This window comes from Brassica napus, chromosome C5 (assembly GCF_020379485.1).
Source record: "Brassica napus cultivar Da-Ae chromosome C5, Da-Ae, whole genome shotgun sequence".
NCBI classification, from domain to species: Eukaryota; Viridiplantae; Streptophyta; class Magnoliopsida; order Brassicales; family Brassicaceae; genus Brassica; species Brassica napus.
This window is the reverse complement of record NC_063448.1, coordinates 24,566,243-24,580,629: the sequence shown is the minus strand read 5'-3', so window position 1 is coordinate 24,580,629 and position 14,387 is coordinate 24,566,243. Positions and strand designations below refer to the sequence as shown.

Below are 14,387 nucleotides of genomic sequence, written 5' to 3'. Positions count from 1 at the left end.
AAGCATATTAACTAATCAAGGAAAAGATGACAAGTAAGCAAATTCACTTTTCAAATAATAATATAGATTTAAGTTTTAATTGATATAATGAATATATTTAATAGTACAATGGAAACATCAAAAGTTAATATATTTTCAATTTTTTAAAGTGACATAAATAATACATCAATTGGCTTATATATTAGATTATACAAAATTGTTAATCTAATTATCAACATAAAAATAATAAAAGAATAAAAACAATATATTTTAAATCTAAAGATTTTTTTTGGTGACAAAATCTACAGATTTTAAAATTCATTAATTATAATAATAAATTGAATTTTGGGGAAAAGGAAAAATCAATCCATAAAACAGTTTATTAAACTTAATTATTTAAATTAATTAGTAAGTAAAATATCAGTTTATAATTAATTCATGTATTTTTAGAATATTTTTGTTAAAATATGAAAAAATATAATTCATGGATAGGTTTAATAAAATTAAATAAAAAATAAAAATAAAAGGAAATGAGACCCACGACAAGGATAGGTTGCTTTCCAAACAAAAAGACATATTAATGTAAATATAAAAGAAATAAATAAAAAATAGAAAAGGGACCCACCAAAAAAAACTGACGCAGGAAAACCAAAGCGAAAAGGATAGAAGAAAAAAATTAAAGAAAAGAGAAAAGAAAGGATATATTTGGAAGACATAAAGGAGAAGGGTATTGGGAATAAGTGAGGGGTATTGAGAATGATTATTTTCTGAGAAGGGTAAATTATGTTAGTGTCCATTAAACATTATTTTGTTGATGTGTCTTTTGTTTTAAACTCCGGCAACCAGTAAAGAAGAAAATCATGACTAATTTTTAGTTGCAGTGATCTCAAAACGCACAGGGCCTTAGCTGCCACAATGCCCACAACCTTTAGTTTGTATAAATTTTGTATTGTAAATATAAAATGATGTTTTTTTTGGGTCAAATATAAAATGATGTTATTTATTAAAAGAAAGTAAAAAAAAAAAAAGTTAAAATGATATTCTTTTGAGAAACAGAAGGAGTATGCGCTTCCAATGCACCCTAAATCCAAGGAAAATCCAAACAAAGGTACATAGCGGATGAATATGGTTGTAGCCGGAAACCATCATCAATCTTTATCTTCTCCAAATTCAACCAAGTCAATGCTAACGTATTTGATCTAATTTTCACACGCTTTAAATCGAAACTCTTAAAATTCATTTGGTCCAAATATCCCTAAAGTCAGCCTACAAGATATTACATTTATAAACAGCTTTAAACATTCAAAAAATATATTTAGCTCAACACACAATAAACAACTTTGAACACATTCAATAAATTACCTATTACTCTATTAGATCATCTCCAAAAAGGAACTCTATTTTGAAGTTTCCCAAACTCTATATTTGAAATTCAAAGATGTTATTCTCCAAAAACAAAACTTCAAACTCAACTTCACAACTATTTGTATTTTATAATATGATCCTTATATTTGTCATAATCAATTTGAATTCATAAAACTTTTGTAAATAACTAGCACATATATAAACATATTACAAAAATATTAATTAATAAAATATTATATTAAAATATAAAATTTTAAACAGAATAACTTAATTAATATTAAACTTCAAAAAAAATACCATATTATTCCATAAAGTGATTTTCGTAATGCATATATGATCTACTAGTGTATTTCGAAGTAAAAATGGCTCTCCTCATTTTTAATTTGTAGATTAGAGATAAAAATTGTTGAAATCAGGTGATATTAGTACTTGTAAATACATTAGATCAAAACAATAAAGTAAAAGAGAAACATAAAATATTACTAAAAGACGAAATTTTATAGATGATATTAATACTCGTGAATATATTCAATATGAACAAGAAATAATTGTACGAAAATACATCATCAACAACAACAACAACCATCTTCAGTTACACAAAACAAATTAGATAATATTTGAAAATTTTGAAGGTTCTGGATCAAACTTACATGACTATTAGTGTTGTTGTTATATTTAAATCTGTGTAATAATTATGTCTTCATTTAATTTTTTTAAGGCTTTTTTGTTAAGTTTCTTTTGTATATTTTTGTTATCTAAATCTAGTTTTAAATATTTTAAATCTTCTTTTAAAGTTTTATTTAATTTTATGTGTAAACTTAAATTTTGTAAACAAAACTTAAAATATTTATGAGATATAATTTTTATAAGGATTAAAACAATAAAAAAGAAAATATTTATGAATAATAAATGTGATGTGTAATTGTAGGGACCAAAATGAAAATAAAAATATGAAACTTCAAATATAGAGTTTTGCTCCTCAAAACTTCAAATTTGAATTTCATATTTGAAGTTATAGAGTATCTTTTGGAGATGCTCTTAGGAGTTAGTAACCGCAGTAACTGCAGTTTTACAGTGAATTTACTGTTGCTAGTATGTCACGATCAGAATATTGTAAAATTACCCAATGTGAGATAAACACATACAATAAAATAAAACACATAAATTAACTTATGAATTTTCTTATGATATCATTTACGCGGACAACGCCTAGGTAATAGAGAAATCTCCGGTCCCGAAATTTTACGATTGCTCGTCGCGGAACAAGCAAATATATATACTGTTACAAATTATGCAAAGGGAGAGGAACAGAAGAAGCTATTTAGTAGCTCAAGGCTCTCATTTTTGCAGCTGCTTCTTTGATTTGTTCAATAGTGAAAATGCCAAAGATGTCGTCATCTTTAATGGCGTTAATCACAGCAAGTGCTAGATCATCGACTTTAACCGGTGGAGCCAAGATGAGATCAGACGCAGGGAGAGACCTCAACGGTCTAATGAACCTCTCTGCAGCATCGTAGATCTTGTCTAGTGGCTCCCCGACCAGGTCAAGCGGGACCTCAAATCCGTTCACTTTTCGTTTCCCATATATGAAACCTGGTCTCAGCACAACTCCTACAAGAGAAACAACAAAGAAATAAAGATCATTAAAAGATATGGTTAAGTTTCTGATAAGAGTAGTGTTTTATCAAAAGATGAAACTAAACCGAAAACAAGAAGGTGAGCTGGATCTATCTTTTTACCGGAGTTGGGATATTTGGAGAGGAGTTCTGCCTCTGCGCAACGTTTTCCGGTGAAGTAACCGCTGGATAGAACAAATGGTGGAAGATTGTAGTCATGAACAGTGATCAAGACAAACTTAGGAACCCCTACACACATTAAAAAGTATATTAAAATGAAAAAAAACATGGAGACATACTTAACTCAAGTTTTAAGCTATAATAGAGAGATAATTAACCGAAATCCTTAGCAGCATTCACAGCGATAACGTTTGCTTCACCATTGATTCTTTTCATCTGTTCTTCATTTCCAAAACCACCAATGGTCGAAACTACAGCAGTGGCACCGAGAAGTACTTCATCCCAATTCAAATAGAAAACATCACCTACAAAAGACGAAAACACACACCAGACACGTTAAGAAACCAAACTTGGTTTATGTACAATGTAATGAAGTAAAAGTGCTTACCAGTAACCCATGTAACCTGATCCAACCATGAATCTTGCAAGCTAGGACGACCAGACCTAAAGAAATCAATCGAGGTTGATAAGGTCAAAAAGGTAAAGATTTTTTATGCCATCACTGTGCTTTTTTTTGTTTTACCTGCTGACACTAACAACCTCGATTCCGCTGGAGATTGCTTCTTTGCAGATAGCTGAGCCAACGAAACCATTGCCTCCAAGAACTACAACCTAACTAAAGAGAAAAAAAAACACCTTCTTAACTGAAACATGATATATTCTTATTAACCACACACGTAATGTCTTGCTCGCTTTCCCGTACCCTTTCAGATCTGACATCTGCCACAATGTCAATTGTAGCTTCAGCATAGCTGCACTTAACAGAAGACTTGAACAATCTGTAAACACAGATACACACAAAAAGCTTCATTTCACAGTATAACGAGGGCCAAGTTCTCATTAGTACAGACGTAAGACCTATCTAGAGGGGAATTTGATCAGTTTCTCATCACATTACAGAATACTGCAAAAAAAAAAAAAAGATCTTAACTAACCAAACCCCAATGCTGAGATTTTGATATGTTGTCCAAAAGAATCAGTCTTTTTCATAGAACCACTCAAAGAACAAACACAGTTGATAAAGAGAGGGAGAGGGAGAGAGAGAGAGGATGACCGGGGAGACAAAGAGCGATGACGAAATGAAGCGCCGGAGAAAGCAGATGGGAGAGGTGAAATGGCCGGGAAACTGAGAAACGATGACATTATTCGATTTTGTAGTTTAAATAATAACGGGGAAAAGAATATCTGAATTTAGCAACTGAAACTCTTTCGGACAGAAACTAGTGTCTGAAAATCGGTGGAGGAGAGAGAGAGAAGACGGCAGAAGCGAGAAAAGTGTGGTTAGAACAACTGACGCGGCGGAATTGAAGCGAGAAAAAATAATTTATTTTTCTATAATTATTTGGTTTATAAATCCGTTTTATGAAACAGACGCTTGTTGAGGATATTAAACAAGGCCCAAACAAGAGTAAGAACGGCCCACTTACAAACGACGCCGTGGAGAGAAGAGTGATAAGTCTTCAAGACTCGTGAAGGCGGCGGTAGTAGTCGAAGGAAGAAAGAGAGATAGATTTGTGTGTTGTAGGTTTGATCATTGAGAAGAATGGTGAAATCGACAAGTAAGGATGCTCAGGATCTATTCCGTTCTCTTCACTCCGCTTATTCTGCTACTCCAACTAATCTGAAGGTTCGCACCATTGTTTTTCTTTTTCTTTTTTTTTGCGAATCCTTTTGAATATTGAATGTTCTTCTTTGTCCTTTATTTGGCAGATCATCGACATGTACGTTGTTTTCGCTGTCTTCACTGCTCTGATTCAGGTACTCTTTAGCCTATTCGAATTATAACTTCTGGATCTGCGATTCTTTAGATGGATCTGTTGTACTATTTCAAGTTTAGATTGTCCCGACATGTTTTTTTTTTCCATGATCAGATATTGTAGGATAGGTAATTGATTTAGATCTAAGAATCTGCTTATGATTAGAATTGCAATGTAGTAACAAAGCATTGTTTGTTGTGCAAATGGGGGGTTACGCATCAGTCTCTTGTTTCACTTAAACTCGAATGAAAGGGTAAAGTATGATGTATATTCCAATTATCTGAGACAATGAAACATCTCTTGCGCTTTGTGTCTTGATTAGCAGAGAAAATATCATGGATAAGTAATTTGACTTCTCTCTACTTACTGCATGTGTAGCATTTTATTCATTTACTAGCAGTGGAATTGCCGAAAGATTGAGCACCTAGCAAGTGAGTGTGAGCTTTCTCTTAATTTTTTTTTTTTTGACTCAACAGGTGGCTTACATGGCTTTGGTGGGATCATTTCCATTCAACTCATTCCTGTCTGGAGTACTCTCTTGTGTCGGGACGGCAGTTCTTGCTGGTAAGTTTTAGCATTTTGGGCAACATAAGAATACATGTCCCTTGAGATTTTTTTGAAACTAACAATCTTTCTCTGTGTTTTGTTTATAGTTTGCCTCCGTATTCAAGTGAACAAAGAAAACAAGGAATTCAAGGTATCTATTTCTGAACAAAATTTAGATGATAATTTCATTTATATATATGACAATCCAAACTCAAACATATACTCTTAATAAACATATACCTTAGTTACACAGTCGAATTATATAATGAGAAGGTGTTCTCGTTAGTCTAGTGCAAGACAATTGTAACAAACCTAGGCGGGATTGTGGCTATGTTTGTGATAGCAGTTTAGGCATTTGGAGAATATTTTAGGGTTTGGGGTTTGCGGGAGAGTTAGATTCTCGTCAATATGCATTGGTTCTTCTAGGTCTTGTACATCGAGGTTGTGAACTTGGGATGGGAATCAATTGGTCTCTTTTCCCAACAGCCAACACAATCAATATTGTCATTATATTCATCATTAGGTTTCTTGCAATGCAATGCATTTCATATAATTATCCAGAGTCACCCACCTCTTGGCTCTTACTTGGAATACTCTTACAGGATTTGGCACCAGAACGAGCATTTGCAGATTTTGTACTCTGCAACTTGGTCCTCCACCTGGTCATCATCAACTTCCTCGGATAGGTTCTCCTCTCCTATCTTACAGAGTTTGCTTTCATGTTATGGAGTTTCTTAGTTGGAATCAGAACTTGTAGTTTTGAGATAATTTTATATTTTTGTCAAAAGAATCAAACCTCTCCAATAAACACTGTTTCGTGCACTAATGGGGACCCTGGACTCGAATTGGTTCGCCTATATCCGGACCAGTCATAGTCTGAGACGTGTCAATAATGACAATCTTCAAGTTGGTGTGGGCGCTGTGCCGTTCAGGGAACACAACAACAAATTCACTGACACTTTTGATAAGAAAAGAGGGAGCCTAAAAATAATTGAAGTTTATCTACTTGTTTTTTTTTTGATGAAATTTTAAATTCATTGATTATCGTTGAAAGAATATATTTACAACTCTGCAAAGAATATGAAACCTATTTTACAAAAAATATAACTTCAGACTCCATGTGCTCCAAACCATCGACATAACAAACCTCAAAGCTTTGGCTTTAGGTAGTATTTAGTGGACATTATGTGGTTACGCATGGTCTTGTCGATCAAGTGAGCAAGATGGTCCACGGTCTTTGCAACACTGTTATGTTTCCTATCATTTTGCTCCCTCCAGATAAAATAGATGGTGACTTGTAAGAGCAACCTTAAGCAGGATAAACGTAAGACGGTTATAGGTTCCAATCTGCAGATGCGTGATGGTGATGCTCCAGTCCGAGTCGGGATCAGCCCCAAACAGAATTCCTACCACCTTTAGCCACAGAGTGAATGTGTAAGGGCACGCAAAAAAGAGATGGTCTCGTGTCTCATCCGAATCCCCACAATAGAGACAACCTTGTGGAGCTCCCCACTTACTAGTACGATGGCCAGTAGCGAGCCTATCGCGGAAAGCTAGCCAAGTGATAAAAGCGTAGCGAGGCACTCCTTAAAAAAACTAGATCAACTTACTCTATAGTGTCTTCTCCTTGTGATTCCTTATCTGATGCCAAGTTTCAGATGAGATAAATCTGTCACTATAAGCATCCGGACCAAACTTCCACAAGAGGCCATCGGGAACATGTTCTGACAAGATCAGCGGGAGGCCCTTGATTTCTTGCATTAGGCTCGCAATATGTTGGTCTCGAAAGACCCTTATATGCCATACATCATCAATAAGAACATCACAGATTCTCGCACACCGTCGTACCTCCATTTTCTGTGTCCCAATAGGGCCAGTTCGCTTTATCAAGCGACCTTTAGGAAACCATAAGTCTGTCCAAAACTCAACTGTCTGACCATTTCCAATGTTCATGCGTACGAACTGCTTTGCAAGAGGACGGAATCTCAATAATTTCCTCCAAACCCATGAGCCTAACCCTGTATCTTTCACATCCCAGATTGATTCATCTCGAAGCAGGTATTGCTTCACCCAAGAGCCCCACAACGACGAGAAGTTAGAGCAAAGGCGCCATATGAGTTTCAACACGAACACTGTAGTGACCTCATGAATTCGTCGAATTCCAAGACCACCTTTTTCATAGGGACAGCACACCTCCGACCAAGCAACCTTAGAACTACTAGTCTTGTTTGGAGATCCACTCCAAAGGAACGCTGAACACATACTCTCTATCTCGTCGATACAAGCTTGAGGGAGACAGAATGCTACACACCAGAAATTGGTAATACTCGCGATTTATCAGTTGCAATCTACCAGCATAAGAGAGGGCCTTGCTAGTCCATGATAAAAGCCGGTTCCTGATCTTGGAGATCAGTGGCTTGTAGTCATTCTTGTTCATTATCTTAGTGGTAAGAGGAAGCCCAAGATACTTGATAGACAGAGCTGAAACAGACATACCACATACTGCAACTTCATTTTTCAAGCTCTAACTTGCCTCTGCCCGCCGCAAATACCGTGGATTTGGCAATGTTGATCTGCAGTTCTGACTTGCTTGCAAAGTCCTCAAACACTGTCAGAATACTCCTTATAGATGACGGCGTATCTAAGATTTGCTGACGATATTGTTATCTACTCGTTTGAAAATATGAATAAATGGAAAAATGTACATATTGTTTTAATTTGACTTTGAACCATACAATTAACTACAGTTTAGACTATATTTTTTTTACTTTGTTTTTAATTTATCGTTACGTCTCTACATAGATATGACTTCGTCAATTAACTCTCTTCTTGATTTACATGAAGAAAACCAGCAACTTGAACCACTGACGCAAACTAAGGGAAAATAAGACGTATATAGTTTATCTAATTCACTTTGTTGCGAGAATTCACTAAATTAGAGTATTTACGTGATTGTTTTAAAATTTACTTGATTGTTTGTTTTTGACCGTAAAATAGTTTATATTTAAAATGTCGTTATCACTATGTGTACGCCAACAAATATGACTAGTTCAAGCAACAAAGGGCAAACATTTAAAGAGGATAAGAGGTCGTCTTGACCCTGACTAGTTCAAGCAACAAAGGGCAAACATTTAAAGAGGATAAGAGGTCGTCTTGATCCGGATCCGTGAATTTAATATCCGAATCCGGATTCGTGGTTTCCGGATATCCGAATTTCGGATATCCGTCCCGATATTCTATTATCCGCGGATATCCGGATCCGTAAAAATAATTAAAAATAATAATTTTTCTAAAAAAATAATATTTTTTTTTTAAAATACTAATTTTTTAATATAATACATAAATTAAATATTTATAAATATATTTATATATGTCTATAATATTGTAAAAACTAAAATATAATATTATAAGATTAATTCATGTATAAATATTAATATATCAAATATTAGTATTAATGAAATTTAAAAATTTAAGGTGTTTTAAAAATACGGATCCGGACCTAAAAATTAAGATATCTGGATTCGGATTCGGTTTGGACGGATCCAAGATTTTACTATCCGGATTCGGATCCGGGCACCCCGGATATCCTATTTTCGGAGCGGATCCGGAACGGATCTCGGATCGAATCCAGATCACGGATAATAAGTCTCAGGCCTACCTGTTTCCACATTTTAAGCAATTTATAATTATCGTTACATGTACACACACTTAATTTAATCATGTGAGTTGTAGTGTTTTTAGGGGATAAAACCAAATATTACCATTAATCATGTGAGTTGTTCAGATAAATACACTGTAAGTAGAAATTAACGCACACAAAGCCAAATAAAATTTTACTGACGCAACTTCTAATAATAGTGGAAGAATAACAGATTTATTATTTGTTTTTAATTTGGTGAAACCAAAAAAAAAAAGAGAGTATAAAAAAACCGTGGAAAATAAACGGGGGAAGGAAGGAAGAAAAGTCCAGTCCTCATAGGATAAATTAAAAAAAGAAAAAAAGGTGAAGAAGTCATCCATCTCCAACGCAAACACACGCGATTTAATGACACTAATGCCCCCCCCCCCCCCCCCCCCCCCGGTCACATTTGCCTTCTCCGTTTCCGTTGCTGCGACCGTAACTTCCTCCCCTAGGTTTTCGCTCGCTCTTAGCGGCTTCAAGAAGCGTCCTCTTCGTTGTGCCCGCATCATCCCTCAGTGTCAGAGCCATGTCAGAGCTTGTTCAGGATAAGGAATCTGTCGTCGCGGCTACCACTTCTTCTTTCAGTAATACGACGCCGACGGAGCTCAACCATTCCCGTACCTTCTTGGATGCACGAACTGAAGAAGGTTAGTCTTCTTCTTCTACTTCTCCGAGAGGAATATGGTTGATTGCTTGTGCTCATATTAAATAGACGAAATCGTATTTAGACTTGACTGGATAATGTTATTGAATTGAGCTCTTCGTTCTTCTCTTCTCCTACTTTCTTGCATTTTGCTTATGATCATGTATAAACACTGAGTCACCCTAGAGAGCTTTTCCAACCTAAAGAGTGTCTCGTGCAATGGTTATTGTAGGATGTGTAAACAATGCATTCATTAACCTCATTTTGCATTTTCAGATCTTATCTCTGGTTTAAGGAAGGAAATAGAAGCTGGAAGATTGCCTCCCAATGTTGCTTCAGGGATGGAAGAGTTATACTGGAACTACAAAAATGCTGTTAATTTGATATATTCTCTAAACCTTTTTTTTTTGTGAAACAGATACTCTAAACCTAAACCAAAAAATCCTTTTGTTTTGTACTACTTGTGTGTCTGCTTAATTCCAATAACTGTTATTGATGCTTTTTAGGTGTTAAGTAGTGGAGCTTCCAGGGCAGCTCACGCTGTTATATCCAACATGTCTGTTGCTTTTGATCGCATGCTTCTTGGTGTCGAGGTACTTCTTCTCCATCTATCTATTCGCTTCTAATGGTTTCTCTACAACAGTGTCTATAATCCTTCTCTCTCTCTCTCTCTCTCTCTTTTTCAGCATCCTTTTACTTTCAATCCTTATCATAAAGCTATCAGAGAACCATTTGACTACTACCAGTTTGTTCATACATACATCCGTCCCCTCATTGATTTCAAGTAAGCCCTGACATTATTCAGCTATCATTCTTCTTGTTCTTGCCATGCATCAAGTGTTCTTCTTCTTCTTCTAACACCTCCTTAACTTATTTTTCATTGCAGAAATTCTTACGTTGGAAATGTTTCTCTTTTCTCTGAGCTTGAAGACAAGATTCGGCAGGTTAATTGAAGACAACATGTTGCCTCCATCAGTAGTTGAATTCCTTTCTAACTAGGACCTTAATGTTTTAATTGGTTGATTTCAGGGACACAATATTGTGCTAATATCAAATCATCAAAGTGAAGCTGATCCAGCTGTCATTTCACTCTTACTTGAAGCACAATGTCCATACATAGGAGAGAACATCGTAAGCCTTCCAACCTTCTTCTGAGCTATTACACTACTCCCTCTATACTTATCCCTTCTTCTTCTTTTCTTTGCCGCAGAAATGTGTGGCTGGTGATAGAGTCATCACTGATCCTCTATGTAAGCCGTTCAGTATGGGAAGGTATCTCAACCTTTCTTTTGACTATGGTCTGCTTCATGATCGGCTCAAGTGTAATATAAGTAACCCTTTTATTGACGACTTCTGGTTTTTTTTTGTTTCCTGCTTTGCTTTCAGGAATCTCATATGTGTTTACTCGAAAAAGCACATGAACGATGATCCTGAGCTTGTTGATATGAAAAGAAAAGCAAACACCCGAAGCTTAAAGGAGATGGCTACACTGCTAAGGTCTATTAGACTTTGGAATATAAAAGGAATTAGGTTGATTTTATTCTGCTAAATGTAAGTAGCATGAACCACACTGTAGGTCTGGCTCTCAACTTATATGGATTGCACCAAGCGGTGGAAGGGACCGCCCGGATCCTTCTACAGGAGAATGGTTTCCTGTAAGTTTGCCTACTGTAAATGCAGAGATCTTATCCGTGTCTGGTGGATATCATAAGATACTGATCTAATAAAAAAAATGTTCAGGCACCCTTTGATTCTTCGTCGGTGGATAACATGAGAAGACTGGTTGAACATTCTGGTGCTCCTGGACACATCTATCCAATGTCTTTGCTTTGCTATGACATCATGCCTCCTCCACCCAAAGTATTGTTAGCGCTCTCATTTATCCGTTTTGTATTTTCTGTGTTTTACTTTCCTCTCTTTACCTCAGCTTGCATCTACAGGTTGAGAAAGAAATTGGAGAGAAAAGATTAGTAGGGTTTCACGGTACCGGACTATCAATAGCTCCTGAGATCAGTTTCTCAGATGTCACGGCAGATTGCAACAACCCTAACGAGGTCTTGTATATTACTCAAATCAGCAAAATCAAAGTCCATTGTCTCTATCTCACCATTCAGTTCATGAATATCTATACTTTCTTCTTATTGTTTGGCAGGCGAAAGAAGCATACAGCCAAGCTATGTACAACTCGGTCAATGAACAATACAAGACTCTAAACTCTGCAATCAATCACGGAAGAGGAATAGAAGCATCGACTTCCACGGTGTCCTTGTCACAGCCCTGGAATTAGTCTCTCAGTTTTTAGGGTTAACCCATAAACCTTTTTTGTCTCAAAAAGTTTGTAACTGTATTTAAGAAAAAACCCATACAAGAACAAGATCGTTCCTGTATCTGCAGAATGCACAATCTATGGAAACATATTCTCCCACGCCATCTTCAAAAATTATATTCCAAAGCCTGTCATCCCAGAAACAAAGAAACATGTACACTTTTGCTTTTCTAACGTAGGAACAAAACTTGGGTTGTGTACGTACATATGAATAGCTAGAAGAGAAGAGCATACTCTTGCTAGGCTTATGCGATATGATTTATTTCTAAAATCTCTTGCTAGGCTTATGCGATATGATTTATTTTTTTCCATTTTAGATTTCTGGGCTTTACAGTGACCAAAACAAACTAAAACTTGTTTTCTTGTATTTTTAATTTTTTGTTTGTAAATATATATATATATATATATATATGATTCGACCACTAAATCAAATAAATTTATTTATATTCTCAGTTTACTATTGAAACAATTTTGTTGTGATCTTTATTAACTTTAAGACCACGTAGAAACAATTTTGTTGTGGTCTTTATTAGCTCTAAGACCACGTAGGGAGAGTGTGTGTTGTACTATCTGGTTACTTGGCAAGTTGACAGAGTGGATGTGTCCGGTCTGTTTGGATCTTAATGTCACAAAAGTCTCAGGCTTCTGTCTCTCTATCACGTGTCTCCTCTCTCACTTTCTGATTTTCGGAAATAAACACTCAAGCTCATAAAAGCAATATCAGTTTGTTAACTGTTACCTGAAAATATTACTTTGGCTTTGAATGGTAAAATCAGTTCACGCGGAACAGTTCAAACGGGACAAATGCAGATCAAGCAGATCATGCTGGAAAAAAACAGATCAAACCGATCAAATAATTTATTATAACTTATGAATGACAAAATCAGTTCAAAACTATAGATCATATATTAAAACAATAAAAATTACACTTAGATATCTAAATAAATATCTTAGATGTTATAGGATCGGCCGAAATGCCTGTAAATATTTTATAAGATACTTATACTTCTTTAATTTTCTTTTTAGGTGATCAAGATTTTTTTGAGAAAACCGGTAGGTTACACTAATATTGAACTTTTGGTTAAATTTACCACCGGAAAACTCTCTACCAGTGGGTGTAAGATATTTGAAATGGTAATTAGTCATGAAAATTATTTGATCGTACAACTCAATAAATACACGTTCTCGGTTAAGATTTCATTTAAAATTGTCTTCTCTCAGTAGATTTACAAAATTTCAATCATTTACATATATATTAACTATTTTAAAACATAAAAAAATATTAACTACTTACCCTTGTTGATATTTATGTTGGAAGATTTATATTTTCTTCCTTTGAAAATGTTGTGTTTTGTCGGCGATTGAACGCTTATAATTTTAAAACAACACAAACAGTATTAGTGTAAACTATATAGTTTGAGCTAATCATTGTACATTATTTATAAAATCATATAAATATATTTTAAAGTTAAGTGTTTGTAACAAAATTATTTATTATCAAAAAGAAAAAAAAAGCAGATCAACACCACTAAATGTTAGCGGACCCGTTTTTTCCACAAAAAAACAAAAGTATTGAACTGTATGCAGATCTTCCGTTTAAACTGCTTTTGCAAACAGAAAAAACGTAAATGTTGAATATATTGCGGAAGAACTGCACCTGCAGGAGAACTGCACTTATTCTGCCCTTCCATTCGTAACCTTTATTTTCCCATTTACACTGGCCGGCGATATTACACTAGCGAATACTCAAACTTGGATTCTGTTCATTTCAGTAAGGGCAAATCTCCAAAATAGCACATTTCTAAGTTTATATCACAAAAATAGCACTCAAAAACTAAAATGACCAAAATAGCATTTTATCTTTTGAAAATTTTAATTTTTTTATTTTTCAAAATTTGAAATCTTATCCCCAAAACCTCATTTCTCAACTCTAAACCCTAAACCCTAAACTCTAAACCCTAAACCCTAAATTCTAAACCCTAAACCCTAAACCCTAAACCCTAAATCCTAAACCCCACCCTTTAACTCTAAACCCTAAGTTTATGACTTTTGATAAAATATTAACTGCTATTTTTGTGACTTTTGATCTTGAATGCTAGTTTGCGAACAAAAACTTGATTTAGTGCTATTTTTGTCTTTTTTTCTTTCACTAATTACGGATTATAATTGAAAGCGACAACACCACTCAAATAATCGGTTTTAGTCAACAATTACCACTTTCTTTCACTGTTCATTAGTGATCCAAAATAAATTAATAATTCTTTAACGTTTTGGTTTACAACTTTTTCGCATC

The 14,387-nt window shown here is 34.8% G+C and overlaps 3 protein-coding genes across 4 annotated transcripts; 2 read left to right on the top strand and 1 right to left on the bottom strand.

The window, feature by feature from the left end:
* Positions 1-2,491: 2,491 nt before the first annotated feature.
* BNACNNG43860D (uncharacterized protein At1g32220, chloroplastic) lies at positions 2,492-4,492 on the bottom strand. The gene is made up of 7 exons (XM_013878381.3): positions 4,195-4,492; positions 3,844-3,919; positions 3,664-3,752; positions 3,529-3,584; positions 3,299-3,445; positions 3,084-3,209; positions 2,492-2,955 (listed from the first exon to the last, which is right to left on the bottom strand). The coding sequence occupies exons 1-7, from the start codon at positions 4,281-4,283 to the stop codon at positions 2,666-2,668; spliced, it is 873 nt and encodes a 290-aa protein (XP_013733835.1). The 5' UTR covers positions 4,284-4,492; the 3' UTR covers positions 2,492-2,665.
* A 33-nt stretch (positions 4,493-4,525) lies between these two features.
* On the top strand, positions 4,526-6,269 carry LOC106437489 (dolichyl-diphosphooligosaccharide--protein glycosyltransferase subunit DAD1). Its single transcript, XM_013878380.3, has 5 exons — positions 4,526-4,767; positions 4,851-4,898; positions 5,374-5,461; positions 5,551-5,594; positions 6,046-6,269. Exons 1-5 carry the CDS (start codon positions 4,684-4,686, stop codon positions 6,127-6,129), a joined length of 348 nt encoding a protein of 115 aa, XP_013733834.1. The 5' UTR covers positions 4,526-4,683; the 3' UTR covers positions 6,130-6,269.
* A 3,129-nt stretch (positions 6,270-9,398) lies between these two features.
* LOC106441653 (glycerol-3-phosphate acyltransferase, chloroplastic) lies at positions 9,399-12,193 on the top strand. Of its 2 annotated transcripts, none has more exons than XM_013883447.3 (12): positions 9,399-9,772; positions 10,045-10,142; positions 10,275-10,361; positions 10,455-10,552; positions 10,655-10,712; positions 10,798-10,899; positions 10,979-11,040; positions 11,155-11,265; positions 11,345-11,423; positions 11,509-11,628; positions 11,709-11,822; positions 11,921-12,193. In XM_013883447.3, the coding sequence occupies exons 1-12, from the start codon at positions 9,652-9,654 to the stop codon at positions 12,053-12,055; spliced, it is 1,185 nt and encodes a 394-aa protein (XP_013738901.2). In that variant the 5' UTR covers positions 9,399-9,651; the 3' UTR covers positions 12,056-12,193. The 2 variants fall into 2 exon arrangements, 1 of the variants encoding a protein (XP_013738901.2); XR_007324223.1 differs by having other exon boundaries at positions 9,408-9,772; positions 11,509-11,633.
* The last annotated feature ends 2,194 nt before the right edge of the window (positions 12,194-14,387 follow it).